The sequence below is a fragment of the Gobius niger genome, assembly GCF_951799975.1.
Source record: "Gobius niger genome assembly, chromosome: 2".
NCBI classification, from domain to species: Eukaryota; Metazoa; Chordata; class Actinopteri; order Gobiiformes; family Gobiidae; genus Gobius; species Gobius niger.
Genome location: NC_136853.1, coordinates 448,611 through 461,989, shown reverse-complemented (window position 1 = coordinate 461,989; position 13,379 = coordinate 448,611). Strand labels below are relative to the sequence as shown.

The window sequence follows — 13,379 nt, the reverse complement described above, 5'->3', positions numbered from 1 at the left end:
GTAGAGCAGCACCCTGACATGTAGAGCAGCACCCTGACATGTAGAGCACCCTGACATGTAGAGCACCCTGACATGTAGAGCAGCACCCTGACATGTAGAGCAGCACCCTGACATGTAGAGCAGCACCCTGACATGTAGAGCAGCACCCTGACATGTAGAGCAGCACCCTGACATGTAGAGCAGCACCCTGACATGTAGAGCAGCACCCTGACATGTAGAGCAGCACCCTGACATGTAGAGCACCCTGACATGTAGAGCAGCACCCTGACATGTAGAGCACCCTGACATGTAGAGCACCCTGACATGTAGAGCAGCACCCTGACATGTAGAGCAGCACCCTGACATGTAGAGCAGCACCCTGACATGTAGAGCAGCACCCTGACATGTAGAGCAGCACCCTGACATGTAGAGCAGCACCCTGACATGTAGAGCAGCACCCTGACATGTAGAGCAGCACCCTGACATGTAGAGCAGCACCCTGACATGTAGAGCAGCACCCTGACATGTAGAGCACCCTGACATGTAGAGCAGCACCCTGACATGTAGAGCAGCACCCTGACATGTAGAGCAGCACCCTGACATGTAGAGCACCCTGACATGTAGAGCAGCACCCTGACATGTAGAGCAGCACCCTGACATGTAGAGCAGCACCCTGACATGTAGAGCACCCTGACATGTAGAGCAGCACCCTGACATGTAGAGCAGCACCCTGACATGTAGAGCAGCACCCTGACATGTAGAGCACCCTGACATGTAGAGCTGGGCACCCTGACATGTAGAGCAGCACCCTGACATGTAGAGCAGCACCCTGACATGTAGAGCACCCTGACATGTAGAGCAGCACCCTGACATGTAGAGCAGCACCCTGACATGTAGAGCAGCACCCTGACATGTAGAGCAGCACCCTGACATGTAGAGCAGCACCCTGACATGTAGAGCAGCACCCTGACATGTAGAGCAGCACCCTGACATGTAGAGCAGCACCCTGACATGTAGAGCAGCACCCTGACATGTAGAGCTGGGCACCCTGACATGTAGAGCAGCACCCTGACATGTAGAGCAGCACCCTGACATGTAGAGCACCCTGACATGTAGAGCAGCACCCTGACATGTAGAGCAGCACCCTGACATGTAGAGCTGGGCACCCTGACATGTAGAGCAGCACCCTGACATGTAGAGCACCCTGACATGTAGAGCAGCACCCTGACATGTAGAGCAGCACCCTGACATGTAGAGCAGCACCCTGACATGTAGAGCAGCACCCTGACATGTAGAGCAGCACCCTGACATGTAGAGCACCCTGACATGTAGAGCAGCACCCTGACATGTAGAGCAGCACCCTGACATGTAGAGCAGCACCCTGACATGTAGAGCACCCTGACATGTAGAGCAGCACCCTGACATGTAGAGCAGCACCCTGACATGTAGAGCAGCACCCTGACATGTAGAGCAGCACCCTGACATGTAGAGCACCCTGACATGTAGAGCAGCACCCTGACATGTAGAGCACCCTGACATGTAGAGCAGCACCCTGACATGTAGAGCAGCACCCTGACATGTAGAGCTGGGCACCCTGACATGTAGAGCAGCACCCTGACATGTAGAGCACCCTGACATGTAGAGCAGCACCCTGACATGTAGAGCAGCACCCTGACATGTAGAGCAGCACCCTGACATGTAGAGCTGGGCACCCTGACATGTAGAGCAGCACCCTGACATGTAGAGCAGAGCACCCTGACATGTAGAGCAGCACCCTGACATGTAGAGCAGCACCCTGACATGTAGAGCAGCACCCTGACATGTGGCTCCTCACCCGTCCAGGCCGGGCCTCTGTGGCTTTGACTCGGGTGTTTCGTACATCACAGTCAGACTCCCAGCGGCTCTTCTGCTCAGCAAACCTGCTCCCTGTTGTGGTGGACTCCAGTTTCCTCCCTCTGAGTCTGTCCACCCCCCTCAGTCGCTCCTGACCTCTTTATTAACTCCAGCTTTGAAAACAGGAGACACTGAGCTCCACAAACGCACCTCTGGATCACAAGCAGCAAAACGACTCAAAGACGAAGGGGTTCAGGGACCACTGAGTCTGGGGACCCCCCGCCCGTGGCCCACTCTGGGTCTCCAGTGTGTCGGAGCAACAATCGTCCACATGCAAACACATTTCATGACATGGAGCCTGGACATCATGTGTGTCAGTGGCTCTCGGCTGGTTTGAGGATCTCGGAGTCAAACACTGTGTTGTCCCACTGATTATTGTCCACAAGCCTTTTTACAAACATGTTTTTATTCTATTGTTTCTGATCCACCAGCTGAGAGCCACTGATCTGTCATCTATTTGTTTTAATTCATGTGTTTAAGTCTGTTGTTGAAGCCTGTCTCTGTGGGTTTGCATCAGGGTCAGGGTTAGGGTCAGGGTCAGGGCTCAGGATCAGGGTCATAGGGTTTGGTCTGACGTTAAAGCCTGTCTCTGTGGGTTTGCATCAGGGCTCAGGGTTATGGTCAGGGTTATGATCAGGGTCAGGGTTATAGGGCTTGGTCTGTTGTTGAAGCCTGTCTCTGTGGGTTTACATCAGGGACAGGGTTATGGTCAGGGTCAGGGTTAGGGTCAGGGTCATAGGGTTTGGTCTGATGTTAAAGCCTGCCTCTGTGGATCTGCAGCAGGGCCCAGGGTTATGGTCAGGGTTAGGGTTAGGGTCAGGGTTAGGGTCAGGGTCAGGGTTAGGGTCAGGGTTAGGGTCAGGGTTAGGGTCAGGGTCAGGGTTAGGGTCAGGGTTAGGGTCAGGGTTAGGGTCAGGGTTAGGGTCAGGGTCAGGGTTAGGGTCAGGGTTAGGGTCAGGGTCAGGGTTAGGGTCAGGGTCAGGGTTAGGGTCAGGGTTAGGGTTAGGGTCAGGGTTAGGGTCAGGGTTAGGGTTAGGGTCAGGGTCAGGGTTAGGGTCAGGGTTAGGGTCAGGGTTAGGGTCAGGGTTAGGGTTAGGGTCAGGGTTAGGGTTAGGGTCAGGGCCCAGGGACAGGGTCATAGGGTTTGGTCTGATGTTAAAGCCTGTCTCTGTGGATCCGCAGCAGGGCCCAGGGTTATGATCAGGGTCAGGGCCCAGGGTCAGGGTCATAGGGTTTGGTCTGATGTTGAAGCCTGTCTCTGTGGGTTTACATCAGGGCTCAGGGTCAGGGTCAGGGTTATAGGGCTTGGTCTGATGTTAAAGCCTGCCTCTGTGGATCCGCAGCAGGGCCCAGATTACCGCCTGTATAAGAGCGAGCCGGAGCTGACCACGGTCAAGGAGGAGGAGCCCGACGAGGAGCGAGGGGGCGGGGCCACGGAGCGAAGGGAGGTCCCCGTCAGCAAAGGTATGACCCAGTATTCCTCACGCACGAGAGCGCCCCCACTGGATGTTGTCAGTTCCTATGGTTTTAATGCCTCTGATCACTTGTGTTTGTCTCCTCAGTGTCTCCGTGTCCCGTGGGCATCGTCCCGCCCAGGACCAAGAGCACCATCAGCCCCATCAGCCCCCCCGAGTCCAGCACCATCGCCTCCTACGTCACCCTGAGGAAGAAGAAGCCCCAGCCCCGAGCCGTACGTCTCTAAAGAGTCTCTTACATTCGTGTTGTTTTTGTCTGGTCGGACCATGTGACCGATCGTTGCCCCCCCCCCTGGTGCGTCCCGTGTGCGCAGGAGCGGCCCCACAGCGCCCTGGACCCGGCCGGGGGCTTCGGGGAGCGCGGGGAGACGGGCCGGATCCGGATGAGTGTGGAGGAGCAGCTGGAGAGGATGAGGAGGAACCAGGAGGCCTGCACCCTGAGGAGGAACAAACTGTCCCGCTCTGCGTCCTTCAACCGGGACCACAGCCCCGGTCCCGGGACACAGCAGGTCTGAACCACTGTTTGTCTCCGAGGCCAAAATGAAAGAGTGCCTGTGAGTCGCGGGCCAAACACGGCGATGTCGAGCACAAAAAACACATATAACTGCAAATAACAGCTATATTAAAACAAATGGTAGCTATGGCAACTGTAGCATTTAGTGTAAAAAAAACACCTGTATCTGCAGCGCCTACAGTAACTTTACCTCATTGTTTAACCTCTTACCTCCCGCCTGAACCGAGCACATGTTCTCCAGTTTGGCTTTACCCCAATCCAAAAGCTTCTGGACAAAAGGTGAGAAAAAGCAACAAAACTGAGACGAAAACAATGATGGAAATGTGACAAAAATGTGAGAAAACATTGAGGAAAAAGTGGCAAAAATGTCACAAAAATGTTACAAGAAATTGACAAAAAATGGATGAAAAAATTACAAATATTTGACAAAAAAATGACAAAAAATTGACAAAAATGAGTTAAACACCCAACAAAAAAATGATGAAAAAAAAATCGGATGATGTGAGGAAAAGGATCCCCTCGGTTCAGGCGGGAGTTAAGAGGTTCACTCAAAGAAAATGCCACATTAGATCATTTTGAAAGTGTCAGTTCAGCATCAATTCTTTTATAAGTCAGTTTTTAACATATACTTTTGTTAATGTAACAACCTTTGCAATAAAATTTGGAAAACTGTGAAAGTTGCTGCTACAACGCTCTAAATACCAAGACACCACAACAGTGTTTGCTTAACTTTGTGAAAGGAGAGAAACAGCGCCCCCAATTTGACGCTGGTGGTCAAAAAGTGTACTGCATCAATATTTACCATTGAGAATGAATGGAAGAGAGTTAGTATTAACCACACAGTGGGTCACTCTCTGGTGGGCCAACAGAACTGTTTGGGCCCCACTTTGGGCACCCCTGCTCTGAACCATGAAGTGAAGGCCGGGGTCGTGCCTGGAGTGGGTGCTCCTCAGTATGAGATCATCACAGTTAAAACTCTGTTCTGTTGTTGTCGCAGAGCGCCCCACAGACAGACTGCACTGACCCCTGTGGGCTGGAGGCGGCGCTGCAGCGTCTGAAGGAAGTGACGGCGTCTCTGACTGAGGCCCCGCCCCCAGAGCAGGTTTGGACACTTTAACCACCATTATATAAGACACAGTTTACAGATCAGACGGTCCATCAGAGTTCAGACAAATACAGTTGGTCATTTGGGGGGAATTTGTAATAATCACGGAGAACGTCTATGACAGGGGTGGCCAACTAGTCAGAGACCAAGAGCCGAAATTTTCAGCCTTGATCCTGTGAAGAACCACAAAGGCACCGACCATTAGCGAGATCCCGGGGCGGTCGTTTATTATGATTAAATAGAATGTGACCGTTTTATTTAATCACAGTAAACTATAACTTTATGCCTGGCCTTTTGCTTTTTTTTTTATAATTGTGTTAGATTTAAATACATGTATATTTACTGACATTTTGTGCTGTCCTGCTCTGACAGATTTTTTTTTAATGCTGGGGTGTGTTTGTATGTGAGGCCCTGCCCACTGAGCCCCCTTCCCTGATTGGCCCCTGGCCTGTGGCTCTGTGCAGCTTGGTCCTGACTGGACTGTGCAGAGAGAAGGTACTCTCGGCTGCACAAAGTTCATAACCAGGAGCCTCTGGACGTCTGAGAGTCTGTTTTATGTTTTATCTGCTACAGTTTCAGTCACATGTGAAAGAAAAGTCATGACTTTGTGTATTTCCGCGATGTCGCGCTTCGCATCATCAGCTACATTAGAGCTCGGCTTTTTTCCATTTCCTAATTTAGATCTTTTTCTGTGAATATGAGGCCAAATTACATCAAATAAAGAGCAGCTGATCAGAAACCTGAAAAGCAGAAGCTGATCCCAGAGCCTCGATCTGCCTGTTGTTTAACCGACATCCTGCTTTGAGTGAAGGTGCTGCACCTTTTATACCACCTCGAAAAGGAGGGAGATATAGACTCTCATTCATGTAGAGATGAAACAGGGTCTGTAGGACGATGGTTGGATTTTTGGTCAAAGGCTGTTAGTTTATGGGAAATATTTACCAATTATTTTGCAAAGAGCCGCATTGTATTAAACATCTCCAATCATGCAAAGAGCCGCACTCTGATTGGCCAAGAGCCGCATGCGGCTCGAGAGCCGCGTGTTGGCCACCCCTGTTCTATGATGTCAAAGTCAAAGTGCCTGTGGTCAAACTAATCCTGTCAGAGCAGGGCTTTAAATGCAGTGAATGAAGTCTGTGACTCCTCTGTGACTCCTCTGGTCTCTGTGACTCCTCTGTGACTCCTCTGTGACTCCTCTGTGACTCCTCTGGTCTCTGTGACTCCTCTGTGACTCCTCTGGTCTCTGTGACTCCTCTGTGACTCCTCTGGTCTCTGTGACTCCTCTGGTCTCTGTGACTCCTCTGGTCTCTGTGACTCCTCTGGTCTCTGTGACTCCTCTGGTCTCTGTGACTCCTCTGTGACTCCTCTGGTCTCTGCTCAGGTGGCCCTGTCGGAGGAGGAGAGCAGTGAAAAGGCCCCGGAGGTCACTGAGAGCAAAGACACCCAGGTAACGGCCCCGCCCAACATCCCAACACACCCTTTTTACAGAGTTTAAGGCCAGAGTGAAAAGGGAAACTTTTTAGACTGTGGAGGTTTCTGCTCAGGCCTTTACACCGCGTTCAAAATTATTATGCAAATGACATTTTTCTCTGATTTCTAAACTGTCAAATGAGAGTCAGCATCATTTCCAATCTGGTCGAGGATCATTTAATAATAAATGTGGCTGAAAAAATCTCCCAGTGATAACAGTATTTTTTCCAAAAATATAGTAAAAACCTCAAAATCTACTGTTATTCTGCAACTCATCGTTTCAATACATTTTAAAGCTTGTAATTAACTGAAAATGGTCATTTGTTGTATTTGTAGCATTAGGAGGTCATAGTTACTGAAATCAGAAGATATTTCAATCAAAACATCTGAACAGGTCAAGTTATATTTCACCAGAGGACCTTCTTTGAGCAGCTTAAACATTCTTAAATCCATTAAACTTGTGAGTTTTTGTAGAGTTTCTGCTTGGATTTGTTTGCAGGATGTTAGAATAACCTCAGAGCTGCTGTTTGGATGAAAACTGCCTCCCACCCTCATAGAAGTGTTTTTGTTGAGGCTCCAAAGGTTCTCTATAGGGCTGAGGTCAGGGGAGGAGGGGGTCCACATCATGAGTTTCTCTCCTTTTTTGCCCATAGCAGCCAGTGATGCAGAGGTTTTCTTTACAGCAGGACATGGGGCGTTGTCATGATGAAGAGGATCTTGTTTTTTTTGTAGCATAGAAGAAAGAGGTCATTTTCACACCTTCAGGGATCCTAAAACATGACTCCGCCCCCTCCTTACTGACGTCACAGCCTTGTTGGGACATTGTGGCCATTCACCTCCATCCACTCCTCCATCCATCTGACCATCCAGGGTCACACGGCCTCATCAGTGAACAAGACTGTTTGAAAATGAGTCTCATGTATTTCTGAGCCACTGCAGCCGTTTCTGCTTCAGCTTCAATGAACAGTTTAGGGGAGGCCGGATAGAAGGTTTATGCACAACTGCAGCCTCTGGAGGGTCCTATACCTTGATGTTCAGGAGACTCCAGAGGCACCAGCAGCTTCAAATACCTGTCTGCTGCTTTGTAGCATCTGTTCTCTTAATTTGATGCGTTTGTCTGGCAGAAACTGTCCTCATTGTGCCTTTATCTGCACAAACCCGAGTGTGTCTGAATCATCCACAAATCTCTGATCAGTTCAATGATTACGCTTCATCTTTCATGAAATATCGAAGGTTTTCATACCTAGACCAAGACATTCAACTATTTCACGCTTTTCATCAGCAGAAAGATCCTTTTTCTTTCCCATATTGCTTGAAAATGATGATCTGCATAATAATGTGGAACATCCTTTTTCAATAGTTCTTCCCTTAACTGTCCATCCATGAGTTTCATTGAAAAACAGTTTCTTTTTGACACTGACATACATTTGCATAATACTTTGGAGCGCGTTTGTGAATGTGCAGGAGTGTGAGCGTCAGACTGCAGTCATCCTGGAGGTTTCTGCTCAGACGGTGAAGGTGGTGGAGCTCCAGCCGTTTGAAGATCTGAGCAGCTCGGCCAACTCGCCCTCGGACTCCACCAGGTCAGACTCCCCCCCCCTCCCTCTGTATGACGTGTGGTGTGCTCAGTCTGCAGACGCCTCAGACCCCCCCCCCCCCCCCCCTCTGTATGACGTGTGGTGTGCTCAGTCTGCAGACGCCTCAGACCCCCCCCCCCCCCCCCTCTGTATGACGTGTGGTGTGCTCAGTCTGCAGACGCCGGAGCCTCAGTGGAGTCCAGACGGGGAGGAGAGCCGAGACGTGAGCCAGGACGACCTGCGCCTCAACAACCTGCTGCCTGGTTCGTCAGCATCACTCATGAACACAACGTCACACAGAGAGCAAGCCCAGCGCCGGGCCGGGCCATTTACTGTAGAGGCAAATCGGGGTGGTCCTAGGGGAGGCGGGGACTCAGTGATAGTGAGGCTTTTACCTGTCTGATAATTAGTGGTAATTATTTTGGTGGTTTAGATGTTTTTACTTATTACTTATTACTTTGTACTTTTTCTTTTTGTTGACATCATACTAATGGATTCTTATTTACAAAACTGGAATATAGACAGTATTACAGTATTTCACTGAGTCTCAAGGCGTCTCTGACATGAGAGAGAAGTGATGCCAAATCTGTGACAGATTCTGACTAATAATCTGATCCTACAGCACAAAAACCAGACTCTCTCCTGCACTGGATCATTTAAGCATCTGTGATGAGGCTCATTTCATCAAAGTTAAACTCCTCTCGTTCACAGCGCTTCAATCGCGGAGCTGTCGTGTTTATTTGATCAGAAATACAAAGATAATACATGTTTTTAGGCCTCGCTCTGTTCCAGTAACTCACGTGAGCGGGTCTGCAGGGTCAGAGGTTCGCATTTCCTCGTCTTTTTCTCATTTTGTTGTGGTGCTAATGTTGAAGTGACTTCGATGTAAAAAGTCTAAAACCTCTTCTTTCCCGGAGAGCGCCTGCACAGCTGTTTCTCTGGAAAACTCGTCGTGTTTTTCAGCTAAAGCCGTGCAGAAGTCGGCCGTGGAGAGCGTGTATCTGCTGCTGTAAACGTGCTGTCCTGAGTCTGCAGCAGCTCCGGGCTGCAGGACGAGCCGGGCCGAGAGAAAGGCAGCGAGCTGGAGCCGCAGACTCAATGTCATTTGAGCTTAGAATTATCGGGCCGAATTATCGGCCACATTTTTTTAACGGCTTTATCGGGGATGTCGCCAAAATGCCGATATTATCGTGCATCCCTAGTAATGACGCCTCAACAAAAGTTGAATATAAAGAGTTTAGATTTCCTTTCGGTGCCTGCCTTCGATACCAGTAGGAACTAAACTTTTTGACACCAGACTAGTGTGTGATGTTCTGGAACACCTCTTAACGTTCCCCTTGTGTCGTCTCCTCAGCACAGTCCATGACCCTGATGAGCAGTGACACATGAACCCGACCCGACCCATCTCCACTCCTTCAGCTTCTCCAGCTTCGCCTTCAGTTCAGACGATCATCTCCAGAGGAACAACACACCGACCTGTGCTTTTAACCCACTCCAGCCAGTGCCACGCCTGACCCAGACCACAGCCGACCCAGACCACTGCCGGACCACACCTGGCCTGGACCACAGCCGGACCCGGACCACACCTGGCCCAGTCCACAGCCTCCTGGATCATCATCAGTGCCTCTTCACCAGGGCTCTAAATGAACTCATGTAGCTTCAAATGTTTTTGAACAGTTTCACGTCAGCGGCTTCAGAAAGGCCTTTTATGTAAGTGAAAAACCACACTTTGATAATAAGATCAGATCGTACTTCCTGAACTCACTGTTGACTCTTACGTTCGGCTCACATTCTTTTTATAGGGTGAATATCAACAGTTATATATAGTACTATATAAACAAAAGGCAGTGTTTTCCTCTCACTAAATGGGGAGCACCTTGGACAACAGTGAAGTCCATCTGTCATTTATTTACAGCTTAAAGAGTCTAAAGATCAATGCAGTAAATAAACTTCACTATGAGGCTTGTCTGTAGCTGCCATCATCTATTAGCCTCAATATTGGTTTATTTGTTTCTGGAATCAGCGCGTGTGTCTGGAGGACGACCTGCGCTGATGGAGATAGACGGGAGCAACATCTGGGAACTGGTTATAGTTATAATGTTAAAGTCGTGGGCGGCGATAAAGACCCTCGCCCCTGGCACAGTCCCCCCTAAGGGCCGAAGAGAGGAAGGGAAAAAAAGCAGTCAACGTTGGGAACCCAGTGCCCTACCAATGGAGCTACACAGACCGAGTGACACAGACCATTCCAGATTAACCTTATGAAAGGCCGCACTTGTGTATTTGCAGGAAATTGATTTACAGTTTGGGCAATAATATATTGAATCATTTTGTAATTAGGGTAAATTCCCCTGGCCGAGGGTGCTCCAGCCCCAAAGCACCCTCGATATATGAAGCAATATTTTGGTGAGACCCACGGAGTACGAGGAAGACGCAGAGAGACGGACAGGAAACAGCGAAACTGAACTTCCTGTGATTGTACAGTCCAGAAAAAGCTAAATTTGGAGGCAAAAACATCCAAACTAAAACTTCTTTCGGTGACAGAGGGGTAGCATGAATACGTACGAGTCTAAAACTGTGGCTTTTGTGAATAAAGGGGGAAATAAGTGAAATTGACGTATTTCCGGAGAAACTCTGACCGAGGCCACGGAGGATGGGCGGGCCACTTACAAGCCACTTGTGCATTAGTGCCGGATTGGGTCCTTTCGATTGAAAACTTGGGGATCAGGTGTCAGAAGTTCAAGAGGCGGGGTCATATCATTTTTACATGTCCTGACGTGGTCTATGTCCCTGGCCAGTGTCACCTTTGTACGATGACATTTTTTGCAGCCGGGCTCTCATTGACTCAAAGTAAACTGCCTGAGCCATATTTTAATATTTTCTCCCGCAGACCCCACCCAAAATTAGAGCTCGCGGGGCACTCATTTCTGATCCCTGTTACTTGTGAATTCTTGCATTTTCGGTCTCCGTTATTGATTATAATTAGTCGCTCGCGGGTCTAACCGAGTGTCCGTCGCTCGGGTCTAATAAAAGGGACTAAGAGTTGAAGCTGTAATGACATTATTAAAGGTACTCACATTCAATACAACACGCCAAACCTTTTCCATCTGTAAATGAAAAGCTCTCAGACGATCTTTCCTCTTGCATGTCACTGACGTTGCTCGACGTTGCTCCCGTCTATACCCAAAGGAAGAGTTTCTTTCTGGACGTTTTGCTCTTGAATGTTCATCCGCACAGAGCTCCGCGGCCTGTGCTCACGCTGCTGCTCCCTTTGCTCATTCTGGACATTTTTGTACCGTTTGTATTTTTTTAATCACACTTTCCGATGGCGAATGTGGTGGAGGTGGAACTGAAGGACAATGTAACACACAGACTACAGACTGTATCAAATGTAAATGCTTAATTTATGTACACAAAAGAATGAGAGTGAATATAGAGCTATAAGATTATATTAATAGTGCCAATATACAAAGTCTTCATAACCATGCGTTTTATATCATGTAAAATAAATCTTAATGTTCACACTCTGGGCTCCGCGTCGTCTTTTGGCTTCGTGTTCCTTTGTTTTCTGGACGTTTCATTGGAACCTCTTTAAAAACTGTCCTGACTGGGCGATGCAAAAGACCACAGCTAATGTTAAACTCTTAATGCTTTATGTAAGGGATAATGTATAGAACGCTGGTCATTATGGGGAAAATAAGCACCGACAGGGCCAACCGGACCCCGAACGGAGCGGTCTTGTTTCGCCCTGAAGGTTATTTTACTATTCGGCCATTTTCCACCTGACCACAACCAACATAAACTTCGTATACTTTAATGAAGGCCCAAAGGTTTATTTAATGATTTCTGCGGCTAGTAGTAGCATGGCTAGCAGCTAGCCTAGCTACTTAGCTGAAGGTGCAGTTGGTTCTGCTGGTGAATCTCTGGGGAAGTTGAAAGTCAGACTCAGGTTAAAGGAATAGGCCACCGTTTTTACATACTGAGATATGCTCTTAAAGGCTATTGACGGAAGTGAGCGGGGAAGTCTTTAGGAGTTACTGCGCGGACGTTTTACTCCTCGTATCATTACGCCTCACAATATAGTCCCCCTTTTTATTTGCTTATAAAATCGACATGTTACATTTCTGTGTAAATATACTTTGCATGAAAACACTTCACGTAACTTTATTTAAATAGGGAACACGTGGAAGAGCTTGGTAGGTTCTATCGTGAGCTTTTTTGGAGCTATATGACATGTGGGAGAGGCTGCGTATGTGTGAGCGCACGGACCAAGACCAGACGGGGATATATTAACTTGGCTAAGGTTAGGTAAGAGCATATCTCAGTATGTAAAAACGGTGGCCTATTCCTTTAACTTCCCGATTGATTCCCCAGACTTCACTCACAGGGACGTGACAGAGTGTCCTCGACTACTACATATGACAGACCTGTATTACATGGGCCGCGGTCATGATGTTTTCAGATGTCCTGTAGCAGGAAGTAATGACCGGCAGAACGTTGGAAAATCCCATTCAAGTCAATGGAGTGTTCTGCTTATGTCGTGAAGAGCCGTGTAATTTATTTTAAACCATGGAAAACGTGGCACATCGTGACTGTTAATAAGTGACATGAATGTTTCCTCAACACGTGAAGCTGAACTAAAGCGTTTTGCACCAATAACAGAAGAATGTCAGTAAATGGTGAATAAGATCTGCAGTTTGGTGAAGTTAAAACAAAAGAGGAGATGACTATTTTTTACATTTGGCCAAAGTAACTCATTTTGAAACAGTAATATGTAATACAAGCACATGACAGTATTAAAGCAGTTGTTACTATATTACATGATTAAAGTTCCCCATCACTGTATATTTGTAGTTGAGCTCTTGTGTTTTATTTAGTCGTAATTTTTTTGCCAAAAGAGTTTTTCAATTTAATTAATGAATAAACTGCCCCTGACAGTAATAGTAGCCTCCTGGCCCCGCCCCTGCCCGCTGGTCTAAGCGTGAGTCGTGGAAGTGGCATATTTACTTAAATAAACACAACGAAGAGGTCAAAGCTTGTCATTCACGGCGGACTCTACTATAGCAGCTGTATTATATGTGTGGATACATACATATCCACCAATGGGACGACCAGGTGTCAAGTTTGGTGCAGCCAGACCTAACTGGTGCACACGTGCGTCATGACTGCCAGAACAAAAATATATATCACACGGTTGCCAAGCAATCAACAGGAGGTCGGCCATTTTGCGTGAACTGAGTGACCATTTGTTTACCTTAATAAACCCTCCCCGCGGTCTCTCTGGGGGTGATACAAGTGTTAATGGGAGGGTCTTTCATCGCCCCCTGGTGTCTCTGGACAGAAAACCACAATTGAAACTTTCCTCAATA

General features: G+C 48.1%; 1 protein-coding gene across 4 annotated transcripts in view; it reads left to right on the top strand.

Moving 5' to 3' along the window:
* Positions 1-9,424, top strand: part of LOC306959518 (pleckstrin homology domain-containing family A member 5-like) — a 51,170-nt gene extending 41,746 nt beyond the window's left edge. For all 4 annotated transcript variants that reach the window (XM_079551646.1, XM_079551644.1, XM_079551645.1 and 1 more), the window contains 8 exons: positions 3,219-3,336; positions 3,435-3,562; positions 3,662-3,856; positions 4,859-4,963; positions 6,348-6,413; positions 7,901-8,019; positions 8,185-8,276; positions 9,368-9,424. In XM_079551646.1, the coding sequence (XP_079407772.1) occupies positions 3,219-3,336; positions 3,435-3,562; positions 3,662-3,856; positions 4,859-4,963; positions 6,348-6,413; positions 7,901-8,019; positions 8,185-8,276; positions 9,368-9,402 (858 nt within the window). In that variant the 3' untranslated portion in view covers positions 9,403-9,424. The remainder of the gene's footprint in view (positions 1-3,218; positions 3,337-3,434; positions 3,563-3,661; positions 3,857-4,858; positions 4,964-6,347; positions 6,414-7,900; positions 8,020-8,184; positions 8,277-9,367) is intronic.
* The last annotated feature ends 3,955 nt before the right edge of the window (positions 9,425-13,379 follow it).